This window comes from Haliotis asinina, chromosome 5 (assembly GCF_037392515.1).
Source record: "Haliotis asinina isolate JCU_RB_2024 chromosome 5, JCU_Hal_asi_v2, whole genome shotgun sequence".
Classification (NCBI taxonomy): domain Eukaryota; kingdom Metazoa; phylum Mollusca; class Gastropoda; order Lepetellida; family Haliotidae; genus Haliotis; species Haliotis asinina.
In genome coordinates this window covers 24,266,323-24,293,863 of record NC_090284.1, presented here as the reverse complement: position 1 = coordinate 24,293,863, position 27,541 = coordinate 24,266,323, and the positions used below count along the sequence as shown (strand labels likewise).

Here is a 27,541-nt window from a genome sequence, read left to right as displayed (position 1 = left end):
TTTCATGAATGTATGCTGAAGTGGTTGCCTCGAGGTATGTCAGTGATGTAGATGATGCCACGGTTGATGCCTTTTCCGTCATCACCGTTGATGTTTCGAAGGGAACTGACGATGTGGTCGCTCCCATTGCCACTGAAGTTGTTAGTGCCTCTTCCGTCATCGCCGTTGATGTTTCGAAGGGAACTGACGATGTGGTCGCTCCCATTACCACTGAAGTTGTTAGTGCCTCTTCCGTCATCGCCGATGATGTTTGGATGTGAGCCGACGATGTTGTTGTTCCCACTGTCAGAGATGTAGTCGGTGCCTCTTCCGTCATCGCCGATGATGTTTGGATGTGAGCCGACGATGTTGTTGTTCCCACTGTCAGAGATGTAGTCGGTGCCTCTTCCGTCATCGCCGATGATGTTTGGATGTGAGCCGACGATGTAGTTGTTCCCACTGTCAGAGATGTAGTCGGTGCCTCTTCCGTCATCGCCGATGATGTTTGGATGTGAACTGACGATGTGGTTGCTCCCATTGCCAGAGATGTGGTAGATGCTGCTTCCAGTATCAAAGATGACGTCTCCTCGAGGTATGAGGATGAAGACTGAGCTGGTTGTATATCCGTCATTGACGTTAACGTGACTCCATCTTGTGATGCAGCAGTTGCTGATGACGTCGAAAGGACAGCTGAAGAGGAGCTTACAATTCCTTCTGAGGTTACACGATGTGAGAAGAAGACATCATTGCTGCTCGCTTCTAGCACTGGAGATGTTTCGGTAGTCTGAACAGAAGGGTATTCAGTTTGTGCTGAAATGGCATTTGACGTGAATTGGGAAATGACACCATGAGACGATAACCATGAAGTTACTTCCTCTGAAGAAACTGCCCATGTCGATGTCTCTGATGATGACAAGAAAGATGTACTGTTGAGGAAGGTTGAAAGCGAAGAATTTGTCTCTACTGTTGACATTGTTGTTTCTGGTGATGTTGTTTCTGTTGATACAGATAATTTTGACTCTGACATTGTAGCTGAGGATGTTGTTGTTGTATTTGGTAGTATTGCGGAAGTTGTATTCGAAAGTACTTCTGTCGTTGTTTCTGCTGTTGTTTCTGCTGTTACTAATAATACGTCTGGTGTTGTTGTTTCAGAAGGTGCTGTTGACACTGTTGAATCGGACAATACTATTGGCGTTGTTGCTGCAGACGACGATTCTGACACTGACGATGTTCCTGTTGCTGTTGGAGCTGTTGACGCTGTTCCTGTTCCAGAAGCTACTTCTGTCATTGTTTCTGAAGATTGTGCTGATGTTGCATCTGATGGTATTGCTGGTGAAGTTGCTGGTATAGAGGCAGAAGATGTTGACGCTGATGATGTAGTTGAAGATACTCCTGGTGGTAATGTTGCATCAGAAGGTGCTGTTGACGTTATATCTGAAGTTGCATGTGCAGATACGGTTGTCGCAGCTGATGGCACTGATGACTGTGTAACTGTTGATGGTGTTGTATCTGTCGTTTCTGCAGCTGATACTGCTGATGATTCTTCTGAAGTTGCTGATGACGTTTCTCCAGCTGTTACAGCTGATGCAGTTGTAGTGGAAGATGTTGTTTCTGAATTTGAAGATGGTACTTCTGAAGTTGTTGCTGTTGGTACAGATTCCGTCGTTACTGCAGCTAAGGATGTTGTTGATGTTGTTGCTGTATCAGAAGATACTGTTAACGTTGAAGCTACAGTTGCTGATGTTGTCGATACAGGTTCCGTTATGTCTGAAGATACTCCTGGCGCTGCTTCTGACGATACTACTGGCCCTGTTGTTGTTTCAGAAGTTGTATCTGTAGATGCTCCTGCTGATGTAGTAGTTGCTGTTTCAGAAGGTACGACTGAAGCTGCTGTTTCAGAAGATACTTCTGGTCCGGTTGTTGGCTCTGAGGGGACGGCTGACGTGGTTGTGTCTGAAGACAATGCTACTGTTGTAATTGTTGATGTTTCAGAAGATACTACTGGTCCGGTTGTTGCTTCAGAAGGGACAGCTGACGTAGTTGTGTCTGAAGACACTGCTGCTAATGTTGTAGTTGCTGTTCCAAAAGATGATACTGAAGTTTCTGCCTCAGAAGATACTCCTGGTCCTGTTGTTGTCTCTGAAGGGGCAGCTGACATAGTTGTGTCTGAGGACACTGCTGCTAATGTTGTAGTTGTTGTTTCAGAAGGATCTGCTGACGTTGTTGTTTCAGAAGATACTGCTGGTCCAGTTGTTGTTTCAGAAGGGAGAGCTGACGTGGTTGTGTCTGAAGACAATGCTACTGTTGTGATTGTTGATGTTTCAGAAGATACTGCTGGTGCAGTTGTTGCTTCAGAAGGGACAGCTGACGTAGTTGTGTCTGAAGACACTACTGCTGATGTAGTAGTTGCTGTTTCAGAAGACGATACTGAAGTTGCTGCTTCAGAAGATACTGATGGTTCTGTTGCTGTTTGAGAGGGGGCAGCTGACGTAGTTGTGTCTGAAGACACTTCTGTTGCTAGAGTAGTTGCTGTTTCAGGAGATGTTGCTGAAGTTGCTGCTTCAGAAGATAGTGCTGGTCCTGTTGTTGTCTCAGAAGCGGTAGCTGACGTTGCTGTGTCTGAAGATGCTGCTAATGATGTTGTTGCTGCTGTAGATGTAGATGATGTTGGTGCTGCCGAAGAAGTTGTTGTATCAGAATGTACTGCTGGTATTGTTGTGTGTGAAGATGCAACTAGCGTTGTTTCTGACTGTAGCCCAGTTGACGTTGTTGAAACTGAAGATGCAGTTGCTTCTGTTGCTGCTGTAGCTGCAGATTCGGATGACGTTGCTGTTGAGGTTGTTACTACATCAGATGTTGCTATTGTCGTTGTTGTTGTAGTATCTGTAAACACTGCCGATGTTGTTACCGTAGTTGCAGATTCTGTTGACGTTGTTTTATGTGGTGTTGTACCTGAGACAACTTCTGATGTGGTTGTTGTATCAGGTGTTGTATCTGAAGAAACTGCTGATGTGACTGCTGCATCGGTTGTTGATGATGTTGTATCTGAAGAAACGGCTGATGTGGTTGTTGCATCAATTGTTGATGATGTTGTATCTGATGACACGGCTGATGTGATTGTTGCATCAGGTGTTGTATCTGAAGAAACGGCTGATGTGGTTGTTGCATCAGGTGTTGTTGATGGTGTATCTGAAGAAACTGCTGATGAGGTTGTTGCATCAGGTGTTGATGATGTTGCATCTGAAGAAACGGCTGATGTGGTTGTTGCATCAGGTGTTGTTGATGGTGTATCTGAAGAAACTGCTGATGTGGTTGTTGCATCAGGTGTTGTTGATGTTGCATCTGAGGAAACGGCTGATGTGGTTGTTGCATCAGGTGTTGTTGATGGTGCATCTGAGGAAACTGCTGATGTGATTGTTGCATCAGATGTTGATGATGCTGTATCTGAAGAAGCCGCTGATGTGGTTATTGCTTCAGGTGTTGATGATGTTGTATCTGAAGACAGGACTGGTGTGGTTATTGCATCAGATGTTGACGATGTATCTGAAGAAACTGCTAAAGTGGTTGTTGCTTCAGGTGTTGATGTTGTATGTGAAGAAACTGCTGATGTGGTTGTTGCTTTAGGTGTTGACTTTGTATCTGAGGAAACCGATGATGTGATTGTTGCATCAGTTGTTGATGATGTTGTATCTGAGAAAACCCCTGATGTGGTTGTTGCATCAGGTGTTGATGATGTTGTATCTGAGGAAACTGCTGATATGGTTGTTACATCAGATATTGACGTTGCATCTGAAGACACGACTAATGTGGTTGTTGCTTCAGGTGTTGATGATGTTGTATCTGAGGAAGCCGATGATGTGGTTGTTACATCAGGTGTTGTTGATGGTGTATCTGAAGAAATTATTGATGTGGTTGTTGCACCAGGTGTTGATGATGTTGCATCTGAAGAAGCCGATGATGTGGTTGTTACATCAGATGTTGATGGTGTTGCATCTGAGGAAATTATTGATGTGGTTGTTGCACCAGGTGTTGATGACGATGTATGTGAAGAAGTGGCTGATGTGGTCGTTGCATCTGATGTTGACGTTGCATTGGAAGACACAACTAAAGTGGTTGATGCTTCAGGTGTTGATGATGTTGTATCTGAAGAAACCCCTGATGTGGTTGTTGCATCAGGTGTTGATGATGTTGTATCTGAGGAAACTGATGTTGTTGTTGTTTCAGATGTTGTTGTTGTATGTGAGGAAACTGCTGATGTGGTTGTTACATCAGATATTGACGTTGCATTGGAAGACACAACTAATGTGGTTGATGCTTCAGGTGTTGATGATGTTGTATCTGAAGAAACCCCTGATGTGGTTGTTGCATCAGGTGTTGATGATGTTGTATCTGAGGAAACTGATGTTGTTGTTGTTTCAGATGTTGTTGTTGTATGTGAGGAAACTGCTGATTTGGTTGTTGCATCAGATGTTGAAGTTGCATCTGAAGACAAAAATGATGTGGTTATTGCTTCAGGTGTTGTTGATGTATCTGAAGAATCTGTTGATGTTGTTGTTGATTCAGGTGTTGATGATGTTGTATCTGAAGAAGCCGATGATGTGGTTGTTGCATCAGGTGTTGTTGATATTATATCTGCAGAAACTGTTGATGTGGTTGTTGCACCAGGTGTTGATGATGTTGTATGTGAAGAGGTCGCCGATGTGGTTGTTGCATCAGGTGTTGATGATGTTGCATCTGAGGAAACTGCTGATGTGGTTGTTGCATCAGATGTTGCTGATGTTGTATCTGAAGACACGTCTGATGTGGTTGTTGCATCAGGTGTTGATAATCTTGTATCTGAAGAAGTCGCCGATTTTGTTGTTGCATCCGATGTTGACGTTGCATCTGAAGATATGACTGGTGTGGTTGATGCTTCAGGTGTTGTTGATGTATCTGAAGAAATCACTGATGTTGTTCCTTCAGGCCTTGTTGATGTCGTATCAGAAGAAGCCGCTGTTGCTTCAGGTGTTGAAGTTGAATCTGAAGACACGACTAATGTGGTTGTTGCTTCAGGTGTTGATGATGTTGTATCTGAAGAAGCCGATGATGTGGTTGTTACATCAGATGTTGTTGATGGTGTATCTGAAGAAATTATTGATGTGGTTGTTGCACCAGGTGTTGATGACGATGTATGTGAAGAAGTGGCAGATGTGGTCGTTGCATCTGATGTTGACGTTGCATCGGAAGACACAACTAAAGTGGTTGATGCTTCAGGTGTTGATGATGTGGTATCTGAGGAAACTGCTGATGTGGTTGTTACATCAGATGTTGACGTTGCATCTGAAGACACGACTAATTTGGTTGTTGCTTCAGGTGTTGATGATGTTGTATCTGAAGAAGCCGATGATGTGGTTGTTACATCAGATGTTGTTGATGGTGTATCTGAAGAAATTGTTGATGTGGTTGTTGCACCAGGTGTTGATGATGATGTATGTGAAGAAGTGGCTGATGTGGTCGTTGCATCTGATGTTGAAGTTGCATCGGAAGACACAACTAAAGTGGTTGATGCTTCAGGTGTTGATGATGCTGTATCTGAAGAAACCCCTGATGTGGTTGTTGCATCAGGTGTTGATGATGTTGTATCTGAGGAAACTGATGTTGTTGTTGTTGTTTCAGATGTTGTTGTTGTATGTGAGGAAACTGCTGATGTGGTTGTTACATCAGATATTGACGTTGCATCTAAAGACACAACTAATGTGGTTGTTGCTTCAGGTGTTGTTGATGTTGTATCTGAAGAAGCTACTGATGTGGTTGTTGCTTCAGGTGTTGTTGATGTTGTATGTGAGGAAACCGCTGATTTGGTTGTTGCATCAGATGTTGAAGTTGCATCTGAAGACAAAAATGATGTGGTTGTTGCTTCAGGTGTTGTTGATGTATCTGAAGAATCTGTTGATGTTGTTGTTGATTCAGGTGTTGAGGATGTTGTATCTGAAGAAGCCGATGATGTGGTTGTTGCATCAGGTGTTGTTGATGTTATATCTGCAGAAACTGTTGATGTGGTTGTTGCACCAGGTGTTGATGATGTTGTATGTGAAGAAGTGGCTGATGTGGTCGTTGCATCTGATGTTGACGTTGCATCGGAAGACACAACTAAAGTGGTTGTTGCTTCAGGTGTTGATGATGTTGCATCTGAGGAAACTGCTGATGTGGTTGTTGCATCAGGTGTTGATGACGATGTATGTGAAGAAGTGGCTGATGTGGTCGTTGCATCTGATGTTGACGTTGCATCGGAAGACACAACTAAAGTGGTTGTTGCATCAGGTGTTGATGATGTTGTATCTGAAGAAACCCCTGATGTGGTTGTTGCATCAGGTGTTGATGATGTTGTATCTGACGGAACTGCTGATGTGGTTGCTACATCAGATGTTGACGTTGCATCTGAAGACACGACTAATGTGGTTGTTGCTTCAGGTGTTGATGATGTTGTATCTGAAGAAGCCGATGATGTGGTTGTTACATCAGATGTTGTTGATGGTGTATCTGAAGAAATTGTTGATGTGGTTGTTGCACCAGGTGTTGATGATGATGTATGTGAAGAAGTGGCTGATGTGGTTGTTGCATCTGATGTTGACGTTGCATCGGAAGACACAACTAAAGTGGTTGATGCTTCAGGTGTTGATGATGTTGTATCTGAAGACACCCCTGATGTGGTTGTTGCATCAGGTGTTGATGATGTTGTATCTGAGGAAACTGCTGATGTGGTTGTTGCATCAGGTGTTGATGATGTTGTATCTGAAAAAGTTGCTGATGTAGTTGTTGTATTAGATGTTGACGTTGCATCTGAAGACACAACTAATGTGGTTCTTGCACCAGGTGTTGATGATGTTGTATGTGAGGAAACTGCTGATGTAGTTGCTGCATCAGATGTTGACGTTGCATCGGAAGACACGACTGATGTGGTTGTTGCTTCAGGTGTTGTTGATGTATCTGATGAAATCGTTGATGTTGTTGCTTCAGGCGTTGTTGATGTCGTATCAGAAGAAACCGATGATGTGATTGTTGCATCAGGAGTTGTTGATGTTGTATCTAAGGAAACTGTCGATGTGGTTGTTGCATCAGGTGTTGATGATGTTGTATCTGAGGATACTGATGTTGTTGTTGTAGTTTCAGATGTTGTTGATGTTGTGTATGAGGAAAGTGCTGATGTTGTTGTTGCTTCAGGTGTTGTTGATGTTGTATCTGGAGAAGCCGCTGATGTGGTTGCAGCATCAGATGTTGTTGATGTTATATCTGCAGAAACTGTTGATGTGGTTGTTGCATCAGGTGTTGAGGATGTTATATCTGAAGAAGCCGATGATGTGGTTCTTGCATCAGGTGTTGTTGATGTTGTATCTGGAGAAGCCGCTGATGTGGTTGCAGCATCAGATGTTGTTGATGTTGTATCTGAAGAAACTGCTGATGTGGTTGTTGCATCAGTTGTTGATGTTGCATCGGAAGACACAACTAATGTGGTTGATGCTTCAGGTGTTGATGATGTGGTATCTGAGGAAACTGCTGATGTGGTTGTTGCATCAGGTGTTGATGATGTTGTATGTGAGGAAACTGCTGATGAGGTTGTTGCATCAGGTGTTGTTGATGTGATATCTGAAGAAATTGTTGATGTGATTGTTGCATCAGGTGTTGAGGATGTTGTATCTGAAGACACGACTGATGTGGTTGTTGCATCAGGTGTTGAGGATGTTGTATCTGAAGAAGTCGCTGATGTGGTTGTTGCATCAGTTGTTAACGTTGCATCGTAAGACACAACTAATGTGGTTGTTGCTTCAGGTGTTGATGATGTGGTATCTGAGGAAACTGCTGATGTAGTTGTTGCATCAGGTGTTGATGATGTTGTATCTGAGGAAACTACTGATGTGGTTGTTGCATCAGGTGTTGATGATGTTGTATGTGAGGAAACTGCTGATGAGGTTGTTGCATCAGGTGTTGATGATGGTGTATCTGAGGAAACTACTGAAGTGGTTGTTGCATGAGATGTTGATGTATCTGAGGAAACAGCTGATGTTGTTGCATCAGGTGTTGATGATGTTGCATCTGAAGAAACTGTTGATGTGGATGTTGCATGAGGTATTGATGATGTATCTGATGAAACTGCTGATGTGGTTGTTTCATGAGGTGTTGTTGATGTTATATCTGAAGATATACCTGCTGTGGTTAGGTCTGTAGATGCAGACACTGTTGAAGTTGTAGTTGTATCTGTAGAGACTGTTGACGTTGTACCATCAGACGTAGATTGGAACGTTATTGCTGTAGAGACAGGCACTGTTGATGTTGCTGTAGCGGAAGATACTGATACCGTTCCTGTAGATACATAAACTGGGCTGGACGTCACTATTGACTCTGGTGACGAAAATGCACTGGATGTCTGACCTACCAAACTGTCTGTTGATGCATATGTCGCTGATGATGAACTGATCGGTAAGATGCTTGTTGAGGATGAAATCACATATGACGTGTCTGTGCCAGGTGGTGCTGATGCTGATGCTGATGCTGACACATGGGACGTTACCTCCAGCGTCGAACTGTCCTCTACACTTAATACCGACAGTGTTGTAGGTGGAACTGGCAGAGGGTATGTTGTATCAGATGTTGACAGCGTTGTAGCTTCCACGCGCGTTGTGGTCTGCAATTGGAATACACATTTTAAGGACATTAGTACTTAAGAATTCATGACACGATACAAACCATTATGTAGATACATACAACATCAACAACACCTGAAACAACAACCAGATTAGCAGCTTCTTCAGACAGAACGTCAATATCTGATGTAACAACCACAACATTTGTGTCTTCAGATGCAACGTCAACATCTGATGCAACAACAAAATCAGCGGTTTCCTAAGATACAACATCAATAACATAGGAATTGGCCTACCATATGAATAACTCATATTGGGGTGTTATCTCTACGAGCATACTAATTCTTGGGTCTCTCAGTGAACATAAGTGAGCTCAAATAAAAATGGATGTTTCACAAATTCTGTACATGCAGTTATTGATCAGGGAGGAAGATATCTAAACAACATAAAAAATGATAACGACAATCTAAAATGTTTAGTAAATAGGAATTTACTAGACATAAATACTGCACTGATAATGGGTATAATCAATTTACTATGTTTGACATCCCGTGGGCTTCAACAAGCCATGATCCCGTGAAGGTTCGGGGTAGAATAAGCCTTCAGCAACCCATGCTTGCCATAAAAAGCGACAATATACTTGTCGTAAGCGGCGACTAAAGGGATCGGGTGGTCAGGCTCGCTGACTTGGTTGTCACATGCCATTGGTTCCCAATTGCGTAGATCGATGCTCATGCTCTTGATCACTGGGTTGTCTGGTGCAGACTCGATTATTTACAGACCGTCGCCTCATAGCTGGAATATTGCTGAGTGCGGCGTAAAAGTAAACTCATTCACTCACTCTACAAGTCATGACGGTAATATAATCTATTACTGGAAAACATTCACGTGTGAATGTATTATGACTACAACAAATTTACACAAGTGAGAATATCAACGACACAACTATCTACAATCAACATTTTGTTCAATGTCTGCAGTGTCGATACAACTCCTCGCTATACTTTCTTCACAATCATACTGAATTCTACTACTTGTAAACCATTAGCTGAAAACTAAATTATTTTGTTTCACTTGTATTCGCCTTAGTTATGATGGTGGATACCACCAAAAAGACAAATAACATTACAGATGTATGGACACTGCAAACAATGAAATAGTCGGAAACAGAACCACACACTAACTAGAGTATACTAATTTAAAAGTGAAACTACTAATTGAAAGGACTGCTAATTAAAATATCTGTAAAAGCTATAACGATTCAAAATAAGTCTTTGGCAATAGGCTCTAAAGGTTTGATAAATTTAAAAGTTAAACATATTTGTAAGATTGTTCATTAAGCTAAAATATGGTAAAATGTTATGTAGGTTTTGTGTTAGTAGACATACTGATGTTCACTCCACACGTGTGTCGAGCAATGGTGAGTAATATGATGACCACAACACATTGACAGTGACGTCCACCCGTGCATGGCTGTGCACCTTCACATGCTACAACACCCGATGAGGTACAAAATGTCTCTTACTTCCTGCTCCAGGGAACTTCCACCCGCAGAAAAACCTGTCTCTCCACTTACTACAACATCTGGTGAGGTACAAAATGTCTCTTACGTCTTGCTCCAGGGAACTTCCACCCGCGGAAAACCCTGTCTCTCCACTTACTACAACATCTGGTGAGGTACAAAATGTCTCTTACGTCTTGCTCCAGGGAACTTACACCCGCAGAAAACCCTGTCTCTCCACTTACTACAACATCTGGTGAGGTACAAAATGTCTCTTACGTCTTGCTCCAGGGAACTTCCACCCGCAGAAAACCCTGTCTCTCCACTTACTACAACATCTGGTGAGGTACAAAATGTCTCTTACGTCTTGCTCCAGGGAACTTCCACCCGCAGAAAACCCTGTCTCTCCACTTACTACAACATCTGGTGAGGTACAAAATGTCTCTTACGTCTTGCTCCAGGGAACTTCCACCCGCAGAAAACCCTGTCTCTCCACTTACTACAACATCTGGTGAGGTACAAAATGTCTCTTACGTCTTGCTCCAGGGAACTTCCACCCGCGGACAAGTCCTGGGTGTGTACTTGGTATGACGTGGATAGACGATGTTCTTGTCACATCTTTAAAATCAAGTGTAGTTGTTGCTAGAATTTCTGTGAGAAACTCGAGAGATGATCCAACAAGGGTATTCCTCGTGTATATAGAGGGGATATTTACGTCAGATCTGGATAAAGTTCATGTAGGAGACATCAGCATAACAGTGTGATCTGTGTCCATTGCAGTCATCTAGGAACCTCAGTGGTTGAGTTCATATGTGTTCATCACAATTCAGTCCTGAGTCCATGACTTAGATTCTGGTGATGGAGCTGTTCATTAAACTGACGTAATTTGGAATGTTAGATGATTTGGATAAAGACATGCCACTGAAATGCAACATATCTTGTTCTGAGTTTTGCGTTTCAGCGTAAACTGACTTTTAGAAATCTGCTGTATTTCCATTGTACCTGCACATTTTGCTGACGCCTCGGACGCGATGGAATCGGTGCATGTTGCAGCTGTGTCTTCATTGAGGCACAAGGCATGTGCGCAGTCACAGATCTGCCTAGCTGTAGAATATGCTTAAATATGCAACAGGATGTTCCTCCATTAAGAAAACGCAACCGAAATTTCAGAGTTGTTTGAAATGTAAAGCCGATGTCAAGGTTTAGGTATTGGATGTCCATTCCATGTCATGTTAAGTATTGATAGATTCTGTTTTTAATTTCAGCATTTGAATTCGATACGAAAATGAATTAATACATATATGTCGTTTCTTTTGAACTATCCTCGTTTTTGAATTTCGGTACACATAAAGAAGAAACGTAAAAACGGTACACCGTTCATTGAAACACTGGTATCACATGTACTGATGAAGACGCATGGGCTGATGTGACGGCCTGGGCTGAAGTTCCTTGTCTGCACCACATGCTGAAGACCCTTTTGATCTAGTAAAAGACAAAGCAACTGCACTTGAAGACTAGTCGTTGCTGATCAGCTTTCTCAAAGAGTACCAGAACAACCTGTGAGTATCTCAACATCAGAACCAGGAATTCTCATCAGTTAATGAATGCAACCATATACAACGAAGAATCCTTTTGAATAATTCTGTGCCCGTGAAGGAAGACCTCAAGACCTGCTGTTGCATATATTAAGGATGTGAAGCACTGAAATATATTACCATTCATACACGAAAGCGTATGTAACCAGTGAAACTCTGATTTTACTTTTACCAACAGGACAAATCCAAGGAAATGTTAGCAGAACAGGGTTATTAACGGTACAGGCCAACAGATAGAAAGGGGTTATAAACAGTACAGGCCAACAGATAGAAAGCCAAGAGTATGACGGCTTACAAGGCAATGTTGTACCAAGGTCAGTCATAAGTTAATGTGGTACTTACGACTATTTTAGCGCAAAGAGGGCTTTGAAAATCTAGGCCAAGAACTATATACAGGTATATAGGCTCTAGTCAATGGTAGGTTTCGAGGAGAATCATGACGACCTTCAAGCAGTCCTTGCCATACCACGCAATGACCTTGTTGCTCAGGTTCTTGTGAATAACAAAATCCATCAAGATGTAGGCGGAGATCTTGACAAGCGTTAAGAAGTGGCTACATATTTTCATAAGTTAATAAGAACATTTATAGATTGCTCAGTAGCGCCTCCGATGGTTATCGGCTATGGGTTGTTTTCATTATCACGATTGTGGTAGTCTGTCTTTCAATAATAAATGAAGAGAAGAGAGATGGCTTCCTGTTTGCCTTGTCGTTTATCCAGATGTCCTGTATCATGGGTAATCTGAGAGACAGATATACAGGCAGATATGGAACATGGTAACGAGAAGAAACAATGTTGAAGATAACAATGAAGATTCCTTGAACACACACACTGTGACGACTATTTAGCGCTAAGAAAATTTAGGCTAAGAGTTATAGACAGATATACAGGTTCCTGTCAATGATAGGTTTAGAGGAGAACCATCATTCATACACACACACGCACGCGCGCGCACGCACGCACGCTTGCACGATTATGTAAAGATACACACCTGGGCTCATGCTCATGCAGACATGAGGAGTCAGGGAAGAAAGAAAGGGATACGTTGAGGAAGAATTCCCTAGAGACAGAGACATCTTGTATATCGACATAACAAATTGATGAGATATCCGCAGAACAGTTACAAATGGAAAACTATACACTGCAGCTAAATGGCTAGCAGAAAAAGGAAGACTTGTTTAAATCCACTGAATGAACATTTGTAAATTGGTTTTATTGTAGAAAGATTCATAAATAGAAGTTCTACGTTTTCTGGAACACATACAAGATGTTACTGTACATGACGAAAGACATTTCAATAGAATGGCATAAATCAGAGTTTAACGTTAACCGATTAGGGTTATCGAACTCCAGTTGAGATGAATTAGGATAGGAAGACAACTGAAGTGTTACAAGGGATAATTCCTGCTTCATTATCTTATGATCGAACGACTCAAACATGGTGCTCATCGTGACTAGATGGTGAAAATTCGGCTGGCATATTGCTCATTGAGGACAGTTCGTCACTAGGTAACCGTGCACCAGGTATTGCTGATACTGAAGATTCAGCTGGTATATTGCATATCGTGGATAGTTGGTCGCTAGGTAACCGTGCACCAGGTATTGCTGATACTGAAGATTCAGCTGGTATATTGCATATCGTGGATAGTTGGTCGCTAGGTAACCGTGCACCAGGTATTGCTGATACTGAAGATTCAGCTGGTATATTGCATATCGTGGATAGTTGGTCGCTAGGTAACCGTGCACCAGGTATTGCTGATACTGAAGATTCAGCTGGTATATTGCATATCATGGATAGTTGGTCGCTAGGTAACCGTGCACCACACACTGATACTGATTGCTGATTCAGCTGGTATGTTGCACATCACAGTACCAGTTATGAGCGACACAGACAATGCTGTGAAAATATTGTTGTTATTTGGACCTATGTGAATATACACATTGTATATAATCCATTGCTAATCACTTTACGTGATGCTATACTCTCATTGCTTGGAGTCTTCACTCATCCTGATATAGTTCCATACAGATTCCATAGATTTAACAGGTTTGCTAACCATTAAAGATAACTAATATGAAGTACACTGTGTTCCATCGATCAAAACCCTAACCTGAGATAGCACTGTTGATACGTCAGCCATGTCACTGATAACGATTGCTGTGAGTGTGATGCAATCTCGTAAGCTTGTAGTCTAGAAACATGAGCATATGGCTGATCCTTGTCTAGATTATATGGAGTCATTACAGCCTGGAAGTGAATGAAGAATAGCGTCTCTTCTGCTCTTCCCTAACTTGCGTTACCTTTGATTTTCGGTAGGCAGTGCGGAAGAATGGTCTATATTTTAAATTAAAACTTGATATTTATGTCATGTGCATCGACAAAACCAGATATTTTGTAAAGTGTGCATTAAACGTTGTTGCTGTTTTTAGAGGTTTTCTTTTCAGATAAAAATTCCAACACAAACACACACACACGCTCTCTCTCTCTCTCTCTCTCTCTCTCTCTCTCTCCTGCTCACACATCCACACACACATCCGCCCACTTACCCACACACATATTCGCTCACATACGCACACACACAATTCAACTTGAAAAAATACTGTGTTATCAGACTCTGATTTGTCTAATGGGGTGGCTATTAAATCTGCATCATACAACTGTCACTTCTCTCTAGCACCAGTCAGAGGTCCTCTATGATAACCTTGTTGAAGTTGAAACATACACTGAGCTGCTATGATGCATTGTTTTGTTTGACGCATGGCTGTGGTCCTACGATGTGGCAATGACGCTCCATTGCTTGCATTTGTATCGTCAGAGTAGATAGTTGGTAAGCATGAATTGGATGATGATTAATCATATGAGAAGTTCGGACAAAAGAACATGTTTTTTTTTCATATACATGGAATCAGCCACACAAACATCAGACATAAAGCCTGTATCATCGAATACCAGTAGCTGATTGTCGCGTCGGTCTAATTAGTTATAGGATGAATACAATAATATTTTTACTAACGCTTACGTCGTGATTGCCAATGAAACGCATCAACAGACAGCAGTGCAGCAGGGCGAGCATTAGTGCCATGATTTGATCCTTCATGATTTGGATATGAAGCCGGGCCAAGCAGTGACAATTTTCGATGAACTTTGAGAATATCTTACCATTTGGTGCGTAGATTGATGACATCTAAATTATATCGTAATTGTTATTGAAAGATTGCAAAGCAATAACAGAACTATATGATATGCGTTAGGTGTAGAAGTGATGTTACGTCTACTGACTAGGTCTACTGTGGTTGAAAGAGTGCCACTTGAAGCTGATGTCTCTCTACCTAAAAATGGTGATGTAATAATAAGGGGTTTGGTCACTTGATTGGTTAGCTTGATCTCCAAGGAGACCATGTTGATTAATGAGAACGTACATAAATGTATTTCGTTGGCACGCAGCATGTTGACTTGATCACTACTTTATGATGCTTCAGTTGCTGACGAGACCATGACATATGAGGAAATTTGAGATATATATTTGACATTACAGCTGACTTTCTTTGAGCTTGACGATGCGTCAACCACTGGGGAGTCAATACAGACAAATGGTGAAGTTCAAGTGTCCTCTGCTACAAACATCATGCTGGATGATGATGAAGGTCCGCTGGCCTCTGCCGAAATGACCATGCTGAATGACAATTAATGTTTGGTTGACTGAGATACAGCTTGGGAAGTTGAGATGACTTGATCAGAGCTAGGTGATTTAGAATTCATTGATGATGAAGTTGACAATATCTGCCCAGAGGATCTCCGTTGGAGATGCTTAATTTATCTCAGATGTGACTCCGCAAGTGCTGAGGTGATGACACTGGTGAGAAATGTTTCACGAGTTCAGGGTTTCGATGAACTGATGATGAAGAGTCGATGATCTCATATGTGATTTGAGGCCTTGTTGATGTAATAAGGTGGTGCAAAGCAATACTCTCTGACACATAATGTGGTTTTTAATAGATACTGAACGGTGTTTAACACTATCTGACACACTAAGTATTACCTGTGTTATTATAATACTGCTCTCTAGGAGGACAGCTGTGGTTGAAACATGGGCATTCGTTCTTGATGCTTCAAGTACTGATGTCTGAATGCCCATGTATGCTGACTGATGTGGAGACAAGTAAGGACTTGAAGGGGTGAACTGATGCGCTGAAGATGATTCCTGAATGTCTAATATCATCGTTGATGAGGTTAACCTGACATCTGTAATCTCTGAAGTTGCCAGACTAAAACTTGAAGACACGTCAGGTATATGTTGGAGAACATGCAATGACGATTGTCCAAATGGTTCTGAGATACCCTGGGCACTTGATGTCTCTTCTGTTGCTGTGGTGACATTCGCCTGTGATGATGATGTTGCAGTAACAGTAATGTTGCGGCCGGTACGCTTGTGGTGGAATCTGGAAATGCAGTACTTTCTGACTGTTCCGGTTCAAAAGATGTCACGTGAACACTTGATGGGACTCTTTCCAATTGGAATGACACGGTTACTAATGGAATCTTGTAACTTTGCAAAACAGCTGATGAAACACTGCTCAGGTGTGATAAAGATATGCGTTTAGATGTACCATGACTGGGGTGAATTTGACTGTGGCTAGAATGGGATTCATGGTGCGCATCCGAATTTGACTGTAATGTTCCAAATGCAGTTTCTGCTGCACATTCGAGATAGTCAATATACCATGATGAGGATAATGCAGGAAAGACTGATGTTTCTCCAGTAAGTAATGGCTCATTGACTCCATGAAAAGTTTCAAGTCTGCTACTTAACACTGACGGTAAGCTCGAGTTCATGGCTGTAACTCGAACTGATATCGATGATTCAGACATGAACAGTGAGGTCTCCTCAGAGAAAGATGGTTCATGAAGTGCCTCTGTGCTTCTTGGAACTTTGTCAATCATGCTGCTTATTACTAAAGATGGAGCTAAAATCAATTCCAGTTTGTTGTTGTCACCGCTAACCATGGATGAAAAAACTCCAGTCGACACGAGAGTCAAAATTATGTTTTCCCTAGGACTGCTCGGTGTTTGACTTGAGTAAGTCTGTTCATTTGAGAATGTTAATCCAAAAGTACTATTTTCGGTAACAATTCCAGTACTATCTTCTATCAGTGGATAACGTGAAGCCGATACCTGAATAGGTGTGGAACTGTGATGTTGACAGATGTGACAACTCTCCTTCCATTACGTGAATTGATGATGAAACAGTAGGATAAACATTGGCTGACATACCACTTCTTAATACTGAACTAACCTGCCCCACTGATGAACTGTCCACAACAGGGACAAACGTTGTTGAACTTCCTAATGAGTCATCTTTCATCGTGAATTGTGAAGATTCTGCTGCAGCATGACCATCACTTGATGAAACCTTATTTGTTGAATATCCCATTGATGAATAACTGCTGAATTCGGTTGAAGAGATAGGTATTTGTGTGGATCCGAAAATGTAACTGCTTTCAAAAGTTAGTCTAGGAGTGTCACTGAAGGCAGAGGACTGTCCATTTTCTTCGATCAAAAGTTGGGTAATGACGCTGGATGGTGTCATCGAAGATGTTTCCAATATTACCATGAAGCATCGTGTGACGTGACTACCGTGGACTTGGGAGTATTGGATCCAGTTGTTGTGATATCACTAGTGGTGCCTAGCGCAAACAGTGAACTACAACTGGAGTCTGTGTCCGTAAGCAGAACTGATGTTGATGATTCAGACACAAACAGTGATGTTTCCTCAGCAATAGACGGTTCATGACGTGCCTCTGTGGTTCTTGGAACCATGTCAGTCGTGGTGATTAACATTAACGACGACATGGAAATCACCCCCGATGTTCTATCATCACTAACAATGGATGAGAACATTTCTATTGCCGTGATAGTTGAAGTTGTTGCCTCCAGAGGACTGATCGGTGTTGCACTTGAGTAAGTCAGTTCATTTGAGGATGCAACTTCCAAAATGCTATTTTCGGAAAACATTCCTGTCCTGCCTCCTAGATAACTTGATGTGAGTACTTGAAGAGGCGTAGAAGTCAGCTGAGGCGTTGAGTGATGAGATGACACCAGTATGTTTGAAGAAACGGATGACTCGCCTTCCGTGTCAGTAGTTGAGGGTGAAAGTGGTGAATAGACACTGCTTGGCATGCCAGTACTTGGTGAAGTTGAACTAACCCGTTCTACTGATAAACTCGATGATATAACAACATTATTGGAACTGCTCATAACAGAGATAAATGTTGTTGAACTCCCTACTGGGGCATTTGGTGCTGTGAATGTTGATGATTCCGCTAGAGCATGATCATCTATTTGTGAGGTTGTGTATTCTATACCTAATGATGGATAACCAACACCTCCTGTTGAAACTTCATTTAGTTGTAGATTCCACGGGTGAATTGCTGCCGGAATCAGTTGAAGAGTTGGGAAAATATTCTGATACAAGACCATAACTACTTTCAGTGTGTAGTCCATTTGAGTCTACCAATGCCGACGATTGCCCATTTTCTTCAAACAAAGCATTGGTGCTGCTGTACGATATTATCACCGACGATGTACCAAGTTGTTCTAAGGATGAACGAGAAATTTCTTCTGATGTCACAACAGATGACACAGGAGCACTGGATGATGGCCCAGATACTGAAGACGGTGGAAGTGTTTCTGTAGCACTTGTTCTTGATGCTGATGTCTAGGCTGTAGTTTCAGAACTGGTTGACAGTTCATGCAATAAACCATCCCCTTTACTGGAAATCAATGACAATGAACCAAATGTCGTTACGTCACCACTTCCCACTGAAACATGTTCAGGGTGAGATGATATAAACTGCGTTGACATGAGCGTTATGTCGTCGATGGTCCTACCGACATCACTGCTGAAAAGAGTAGACAATATAGAAACTGATGGTGCTACCAACGTTATTGTTGAAGTGATAGATGATGATGAGGATAATGATAATAATAATAATGACGTTTCTGCAATAGTTTCCAAACAGGAATGGTGAAAGGGGTATGGTGGGAACGAATCAAGTGTATGGACTCGTGTTACCTGTGTGATTACTGACGATGAAATTGACGATGATATCACAGTTGAACTAGAAGGAGATGAAACAGCTGCTGACGAAGATGTAAATGAGACTGTTGATGAAGATGAATTAGCAGACGTATCAGGTGAAGACGACGTTACAGTAGACGTATGACCGGGAGATGACGTTACAGCTGAGGACAGCATCACACTAGACGTATCACCTGACGATGAGTCGGCTGAAGATGATGTTGCAGTAGACGTATAAGTTGGAGATGACATTTCAGGAGATGTGCTGTTCGAAGATGACGTTTTAGCTGACGTGCCAGTTGGAGATGACGTCACAGTAGATGTATCAGCTGAAGATGACGTTACAGTAGACATGGCAGTAGAGATATCAGCTGACGATGAGGTGACAGTAGATGTGCTGGCTGAAGACGATGTTGCAGTTGACGTGTCAGTTGGAGATGACGTGACAGTCGAAGTATCAGCTGAAGATGACGTTACAGTAGACGTATCAGCTGAAGATGACGTTACAGTAGACGTGGCAGTAGAAGTATCAGCTGACGATGAGGTGACAGTAGATGTGCTGGCTAAAGATGACATTGCAGTTGAGGTGTCAACTGGAGATGAAGTGACAGTAGACGTATAAGATGGAGATGACGTTTGAGTAGATGAGCTGGTTGAAGACGACGTTACAGTAGAAGTATCAGCTGACGATGAGGTGACAGTAGATGTGCTGGCTGAAGATGACGTTGCAGTTGACGTGTCAGTTGGAGATGACGTCAGAGTAGATGTATCAGCTGACGATGACGTTACAGTAGACGTGGCAGTAGATGTATCAGCTGACGATGAGGTGACAGTAGACGTGGCAGTAGAAGTATCAGCTGACGTTACAGTAGACGTGGCAGTAGATGTATCAGCTGACGATGAGGTGACAGTAGACGTGGCAGTAGAAGTATCAGCTGACGTTACAGTTGACGTGGCAGTAGAAGTATCAGCTGACGATGGGGTGACAGTAGATGTGCTGGCTGAAGATGACGTTGCAGTTGACGTGTCAGTTGGAGATGACGTCAGAGTAGATGTATCAGCTGGAGATGACGTGACAGTAGAAGTATCAGCTGATGATGAGGTGGCTGTAGATGACGTTACAGTTGACGTGGCAGTAGAAGTATCAGCTGACGATGAGGTGACAGTAGATGTGCTGGCTGAAGATGACGTTTCAGTTGACGTGTCAGTTGGAGATGAAGTCATAATAGATGTATCAGCTGGAGATGACGTGGCAGTAGAAGTATCAGCTGACGATGAGGTGGCTGAAGATGTACTGGCTGAAGATGACGTTGCAGTTGAGGTGTCAGCTGGAGATGAACTGACAGTAGACGTATAAGATGGAGATGACGTTTGAGTAGATGAGCTGGTTGAAGACGACGTTACAGTAGAAGTATCAGCTGACGATGAGGTGACAGTAGATGTGCTGGCTAAAGATGACATTGCAGTTGAGGTGTCAACTGGAGATGAAGTGACAGTAGACGTATAAGATGGAGATGACGTTTGAGTAGATGAGCTGGTTGAAGACGACGTTACAGTAGAAGTATCAGCTGACGATGAGGTGACAGTAGATGTGCTGGCTGAAGATGACGTTGCAGTTGACGTGTCAGTTGGAGATGACGTTACAGTAGATGTATCAGCTGGAGATGACGTTACAGTAGACGTGGCAGTATCAGTATCAGCTGACGATGGGGTGACAGTAGATGTACTGGCTGAAGATGACGTTTCAGTTGACGTGTCAGTTGGAGATGACGTTACAGTAGATGTATCAGCTGAAGATGACGTTACAGTCGAAGTATCAGCTGACGATGAGGTGACAGTAGATGTGCTGGCTGAAGATGATGTTGCAGTTGACGTGTCAGTTGGAGATGACGTTACAGTAGATGTATCAGCTGAAGATGACGTTACAGTAGACGTGGCAGTATCAGTATCAGCTGACGATGGGGTGACAGTAGATGTACTGGCTGAAGATGACGTTTCAGTTGACGTGTCAGTTGGAGATGACGTTACAGTAGATGTATCAGCTGAGGATGACGTTACAGTAGAAGTATCAGCTGACGATGAGGTGGCTGAAGATGTGCTGGCTGAAGATGACGTTGCAGTTGACGTGTCAGTTGGAGATGACGTCAGAGTAGATGTATCAGCTGACGATGACGTTACAGTAGACGTGGCAGTAGATGTATCAGCTGACGATGAGGTGACAGTAGACGTGGCAGTAGAAGTATCAGCTGACGTTACAGTAGACGTGGCAGTAGAAGTATCAGCTGACGATGGGGTGACAGTAGATGTGCTGGCTGAAGATGACGTTGCAGTTGACGTGTCAGTTGGAGATGACGTCAGAGTAGATGTATCAGCTGGAGATGACGTGACAGTAGAAGTATCAGCTGATGATGAGGTGGCTGTAGATGATGTTACAGTTGACGTGGCAGTAGAAGTATCAGCTGACGATGAGGTGACAGTAGATGTGCTGGCTGAAGATGACGTTTCAGTTGACGTGTCAGTTGGAGATGACGTCACAGTAGATGTATCAGCTGGAGATGACGTGACAGTAGAAGTATCAGCTGATGATGAGGTGGCTGTAGATGACGTTACAGTTGACGTGGCAGTAGAAGTATCAGCTGACGATGAGGTGACAGTAGATGTGCTGGCTGAAGATGACGTTTCAGTTGACGTGTCAGTTGGAGATGACGTCACAGTAGATGTATCAGCTGGAGATGACGTGACAGTAGAAGTATCAGCTGATGATGAGGTGGCTGTAGATGACGTGTCAGTTGACGTGGCAGTAGAAGTATCAGCTGACGATGAGGTGGCTGAAGATGTACTGGCTGAAGATGACGTTGCAGTTGAGGTGTCAGCTGGAGATGAACTGACAGTAGACGTATAAGATGGAGATGACGTTTGAGTAGATGAGCTGGTTGAAGATGACGTGACAGTCGAAGTATCAGCTGACGATGAGGTGACAGTAGATGTGCTGGCTGAAGATGACGTTGTAGTTGACGTGTCAGTTGGAGATGACGTTACAGTAGATGTATCAGCTGAAGATGACGTTACAGTAGACGTGGCAGTATCAGTATCAGCTGACGATGGGGTGACAGTAGATGTGCTGGCTGAAGATGACGTTTCATTTGACGTGTCAGTTGGAGATGACGTTACAGTAGATGTATCAGCTGAAGATGACGTGACAGTAGAAGTATCATTTGACGATGAGCTGGCTGAAGACGACGTTACAGTAGAAGTATCAGCTGACGATGAGGTGGCTGAAGATGACGTTTCAGTTGACGTGTCAGTTGGAGATGACGTCATAGTAGATGTATCAGCTGGAGATGGCGTGGCAGTCGAAGTATCAGCTGACGATGAGGTGACAGTAGATGTGCTGGCTGAAGATGACGTTTCAGTTGACGTGTCAGTTGGAGATGACGTCATAATAGATGTATCAGCTGGAGATGACGTGGCAGTAGAAGTATCATTTGACGATGAGGTGGCTGAAGATGTACTGGCTGAAGATGACGTTGCAGTTGAGGTGTCAGCTGGAGATGAACTGACAGTAGACGTATAAGATGGAGATGACGTTTGAGTAGATGAGCTGGTTGAAGATGACGTGACAGTCGAAGTATCAGCTGACGATGAGGTGACAGTAGATGTGCTGGCTGAAGATGACGTTGTAGTTGACGTGTCAGTTGGAGATGACGTTACAGTAGATGTATCAGCTGAAGATGACGTTACAGTAGACGTGGCAGTATCAGTATCAGCTGACGATGGGGTGACAGTAGATGTACTGGCTGAAGATGACGTTTCAGTTGACGTGTCAGTTGGAGATGACGTTACAGTAGATGTATCAGCTGAAGATGACGTGACAGTAGAAGTATCATTTGACGATGAGGTGGCTGAAGATGACGTTTCAGTTGACGTGGCAGTAGAAGTATCAGCTGACGATGGGGTGACAGTAGATGTACTGGCTGAAGATGACGTTTCAGTTGACGTGTCAGTTGGAGATGACGTCACAGTAGATGTATCAGCTGGAGATGATGTGAGAGAAGACGTATCAGCTGACGATGAGGTTACAGTAGATGTGCTGGCTAAAGATGACATTGCAGTTGAGGTGTCAACTGGAGATGAAGTGACAGTAGACGTATAAGATGGAGATGACGTTTGAGTGGATGAGCTGGCTGAAGACGACGTTGCAGTAGAAGTATCAGCTGACGATGAGGTGGCTGAAGATGACGTTTCAGTTGACGTGTCAGTTGGAGATGACGTCATAGTAGATGTATCAGCTGGAGATGACGTGGCAGTCGAAGTATCAGCTGACGATGAGGTGACAGTAGATGTGCTGGCTGAAGATGACGTTTCAGTTGACGTGTCAGCTGAAGATGACGTCACAATAGATGTATCAACTGGAGATGACCTTACAGTAGACGTATCAGCCGAAGATGACTTTACGGTAGACGTATTAGGTGAAGACGACGTGACTGTAGACGTGCTGGATGAAGTTGTCGTCACAGTAGACGTATCAGCTGAAGATGACGTCACAGTGGACGTGTCAGCTGAGGATGAGGTAAGAGTAGATGTACTGGCTGAAAATGACGTTGCAGCTGACGTATCAGATGAAGATGACGACACATTAGATGTGTCGGGTGAAGATGATGTTGTAGTAGAGGTATAAGTTGGAGATGATGTTTCAGTAGATGTGCTGGTTGAAGATGGTGTAACAGTAGTCGTATCAGCTGTAGATGACGTGACAGTGGGTGTGTCAGCTGAAGATGACGTCACAGTAAATGTATCAGGGGTATGTGACGTTACAGTAGACGTTTCAGTTGAAGATGACGTTACAGTAGATGTGTCAGCTGAAGATGACATTACTGTAGATGCATCAGCCGAAGATTGGGTTACAGTACTTGTGTCGGTTGTAAACAATGTTACAGCAGGCGTATCAGCTGAAGATGGTGTAACAGTAGACGTATCAGCCGTATATGATGTTACAACAGGCGTTTCAGCAGAAGATGACGTCACAGTAGACGTATCAGATGATGATGACGTTGCAGTTGGTGAAGGTGAAGGTGAAGATGACGCAGTTGCCGTATCAGAAGATGATGTTACAGAAGATGTATCAGCGGAAGATGATGCTGTAGCAGATGTGTCGCCAGATGAAGATGACGTTGCAGAAGATGTGTCAGCTGAAAATGACGTTGCGGAAGATGTATCAGCTGAAGATGATGTTGCAGAAGACGTATCAGCTGAAGATGACGTTACAGTAGACGTGTCAGCTGAAGATGACGTTACAGTAGACGTATCAGCTGAAGATGACGTTGCAGAAGACGCATCAGCTGAAGATGACGTTGCAGAAGACGTATCAGCTGAAGATGACGTTGCAGAAGACGTATCAGCTGAGGATGACGTTGCAGAAGATGTATCAGCTGAAGATGATGTTGCAGAAGACGTGTCAGCTGAAGATGACGTTGCAGAAGATGTATCAGCTGAAGAATAGGTTACAGTAGACGTATCAGCTGAAGATGACGTTGCAGAAGACGTATCAGCTGAAGATGATGTTGTAGAAGACGTATCAGCTGAAGATGACGTTGCAGAAGATGTATCAGCTGAAGATGACGTTACAGAAGACGTATCAGCTGAAGATGACGTTGCAGAAGACGTATCAGCTGAAGATGACGTTACAGAAGACGTATCAGCTGAAGATGACGTTGCAGAAGACGTATCAGCTGAAGATGATGTTGCAGAAGACGTATCAGCTGAAGATGACGTTACACTAGACGTATCAGCTGAAGATGACGTTGCAGAAGATGTATCAGCTGAAGAATAGGTTACACTAGACGTATCAGCTGAAGATGACGTTGCAGAAGATGTATCAGCTGAAGATGATGTTGCAGAAGACGTATCAGCTGAAGATGACGTTGCAGAAGATGTATCAGCTGAAGAATAGGTTACACTAGACGTATCAGCTGAAGATGACGTTGCAGAAGAGGTATCAGCTGAAGAATAGGTTACACTAGACGTATCAGCTGAAGATGACGTTGCAGAAGACGTATCAGCTGAAGATGATGTTGCAGAAGACGTATCAGCTGAAGATGACGTTGCAGAAGATGTATCAGCTGAAGATGATGTTGCAGAAGACGTATCAGCTGAGGATGACGTTACAGAAGACGTATCAGCTGAAGATGACGTTACAGTAGACGTATCAGCTGAAGATGACGTTGCAGAAGACGTATCAGCTGAAGATGACGTTACAGTAGACGTGTCAGCTGAAGATGACGTTTCAGAAGACGTATCAGCTGAAGATGACGTTGCAGAAGATGTATCAGCTGAAGATGATGTTGCAGAAGACGTATCAGCTGAAGATGACGTTGCAGAAGATGTATCAGCTGAAGATGATGTTGCAGAAGACGTATCAGCTGAGGATGACGTTACAGAAGACGTATCAGCTGAAGATGACGTTACAGTAGACGTATCAGCTGAAGATGACGTTGCAGAAGACGTATCAGCTGAAGATGACGTTACAGTAGACGTGTCAGCTGAAGATGACGTTTCAGAAGACGTATCAGCTGAAGATGACGTTGCAGAAGATGTATCAGCTGAAGATGATTTTGCAGATGTATCAGCTGAAGATGATGTTGCAGAAGACGTATCAGCTGAAGATGATGTTGCAGAAGACGTATCAGCTGAAGATGACGTTACAGAAGAGGTAACAGCTGAAGATGACGTTACAGTAGACGTATCAGCTGAAGATGACGTTACACTAGACGTATCAGCTGAAAATGACGTTGCAGAAGATGTATCAGATGATGATGACGTTGCAGAAGACGTATCAACTGAAGATGACGTTGCAGAAGACGTATCAGCTGAAGATGACGTTGGAATAGACGTATCAGCTGAAGATGACGTTGCAGAAGACGTGTCAGCTGAAGATGACGTTACAGAAGAGGTATCAGCTGAAGATGACGTTACAGTAGACGTATCAGCTGAAGATGACGTTGCACTAGACGTATCATCTGAAGATGACGTTACACTAGACGTATCAGCTGAAGATAACGTTGGAGAAGATGTATCAGCTGAAGATGACGTTGCAGAAGACGTATCAGCTGAAGATGACGTTGGAATAGACGTATCAGCTGAAGATGACGTTGCAGAAGACGTATCAGCTGAAGATGACGTTGCGGAAGATGTATCAGCTGAAGATGATGTTGCAGAAGACGTATCAGCTGAAGATGACGTTGCAGAAGACGTATCAGCTGAAAATGACGTTGTGGAAGATGTATCAGCTGAAGATGATGTTGCAGAAGACGTATCAGCTGAAGATGACGTTACAGTAGACGTGTCAGCTGAAGATGACGTTACAGTAGACGTGTCAGCTGAAGTTGACGTCACAGTGGACGTGTCACCTGAGACTGGCGTGGCAGTTGAGGTGTCAGATGAGGATGAGGTAACAGTAGATGTGCTGGCTGAAGGTGACGTTACAGTAAACGCATCAGCTGAAGACAATGCTAAAACTGATGCAACAGCTGAAGATGAGACTTGAGGTGACGTCTCAGATGAAGATGACATTATTGTAGATGTTTTACTTGATGATGACAATACACTTGACAGATCAGATGAAGAAGCAATGGACTCGGATGAGTGTTGAGGTAGCGGGCTAGCAGATGTCAGCATTGCAGCGCTTGATAGTTCTGTTGACGAGCTATGCGCGCTATCAACAACCGAATCAGAATAAAGGTCACTTACTGGCGAACTTGTAATGAGGCTTACTGCTTCTGGTGAGCTGGTCAGTGAGGACATGGCATCTGAGGACTGGCCATGGGTGGTGAGTTCAAGGTAGGAGGACATCAGAGAACTAAGAATCTCTGTAGAGTCGGTCTGGCCGATGATACTTGCTCCTGACTCCAGCACGACTTCTGTCAATGCAAAGGATTAAACATGTCATGCATACCAGACATTCTAGAACGCGTTGTATTATAACCCTAACTTACAGGAAGGGTAACAACAAGTAGCATAACACAAGAGTCCGTATCTCTTTAGTGACGAGGAAAGTCTGGGTAGACCAAATGTTAGAGCGTTCGTTAGTCACACCTAAAGTTCGATTCGCCACATAGCTACATTGTGTGGAATGTAACACAGTAAATACGTAAGTCCCTTAGTTGTCATGCTTCATCCAACAGGGGGTCTTATTATGAGGCATACGATATTAAACATCGAGTCATCACTCTCGACGACATATGGATGACCTATACAGACAAGTATACACAGAGAAAAAAGTATCGCAACGCCTCATTACTAACTATAACAAACGATCTCATCCAAACCTCAATTTGACTTGCATCGTGGAAAAATTAATTATAAACTGTTGTTTATTCTGAGAATCCTTAGTTTGTTGTGCTGATAACTATGGTCTTATATCGTTAACAAGGGAGGTCATTTCCATAATTCCTTAGGAAATCTGCTCTTGTATTAATGGCCGAGTATAATGTCAATATCTGGTGTAACCTCCACCATCTGCAATAATGAACAACGGGAAAGTTCTAGCTACGTCTTTATCATACTATCCGAAAAAACAACGCATAGGCGATTTGTATGTTTAAAAATCTATTAATTACCTATTGTGTTCCAACAATCGTCAAAATATGTAACAAAAGTGTTGATAACATAATTTTACACAGCTGCACAAGTACAGAATTGATTTTACCTGAAAATGTTGATTTTGATGAGATTTCTAACAAAAGGCATTGAAATCGCCTTCCAGTCCATATTT

General features: G+C 43.0%; 4 protein-coding genes across 4 annotated transcripts; 2 read left to right on the top strand and 2 right to left on the bottom strand.

Moving 5' to 3' along the window:
- Positions 1-2: 2 nt before the first annotated feature.
- LOC137283804 (serine-rich adhesin for platelets-like) lies at positions 3-12,768 on the bottom strand. Its single transcript, XM_067815489.1, has 4 exons — positions 12,737-12,768; positions 8,390-8,577; positions 1,206-8,058; positions 3-669 (listed from the first exon to the last, which is right to left on the bottom strand). The coding sequence occupies exons 1-4, from the start codon at positions 12,766-12,768 to the stop codon at positions 3-5; spliced, it is 7,740 nt and encodes a 2,579-aa protein (XP_067671590.1).
- Positions 12,769-15,293: 2,525 nt separating this feature from the next.
- LOC137283803 (serine-rich adhesin for platelets-like) lies at positions 15,294-23,643 on the bottom strand. The gene is made up of 4 exons (XM_067815488.1): positions 18,766-23,643; positions 16,987-17,103; positions 16,032-16,132; positions 15,294-15,366 (listed from the first exon to the last, which is right to left on the bottom strand). The coding sequence occupies exons 1-4, from the start codon at positions 23,641-23,643 to the stop codon at positions 15,294-15,296; spliced, it is 5,169 nt and encodes a 1,722-aa protein (XP_067671589.1).
- An 8-nt stretch (positions 23,644-23,651) lies between these two features.
- On the top strand, positions 23,652-24,271 carry LOC137283802 (variable charge X-linked protein 3B-like). The gene is made up of 2 exons (XM_067815487.1): positions 23,652-23,685; positions 23,772-24,271. Exons 1-2 carry the CDS (start codon positions 23,652-23,654, stop codon positions 24,269-24,271), a joined length of 534 nt encoding a protein of 177 aa, XP_067671588.1.
- An 85-nt stretch (positions 24,272-24,356) lies between these two features.
- On the top strand, positions 24,357-26,314 carry LOC137283801 (serine-aspartate repeat-containing protein I-like). The gene is made up of 3 exons (XM_067815486.1): positions 24,357-24,541; positions 24,669-24,673; positions 24,819-26,314. Exons 1-3 carry the CDS (start codon positions 24,357-24,359, stop codon positions 26,312-26,314), a joined length of 1,686 nt encoding a protein of 561 aa, XP_067671587.1.
- Positions 26,315-27,541: the final 1,227 nt, after the last annotated feature.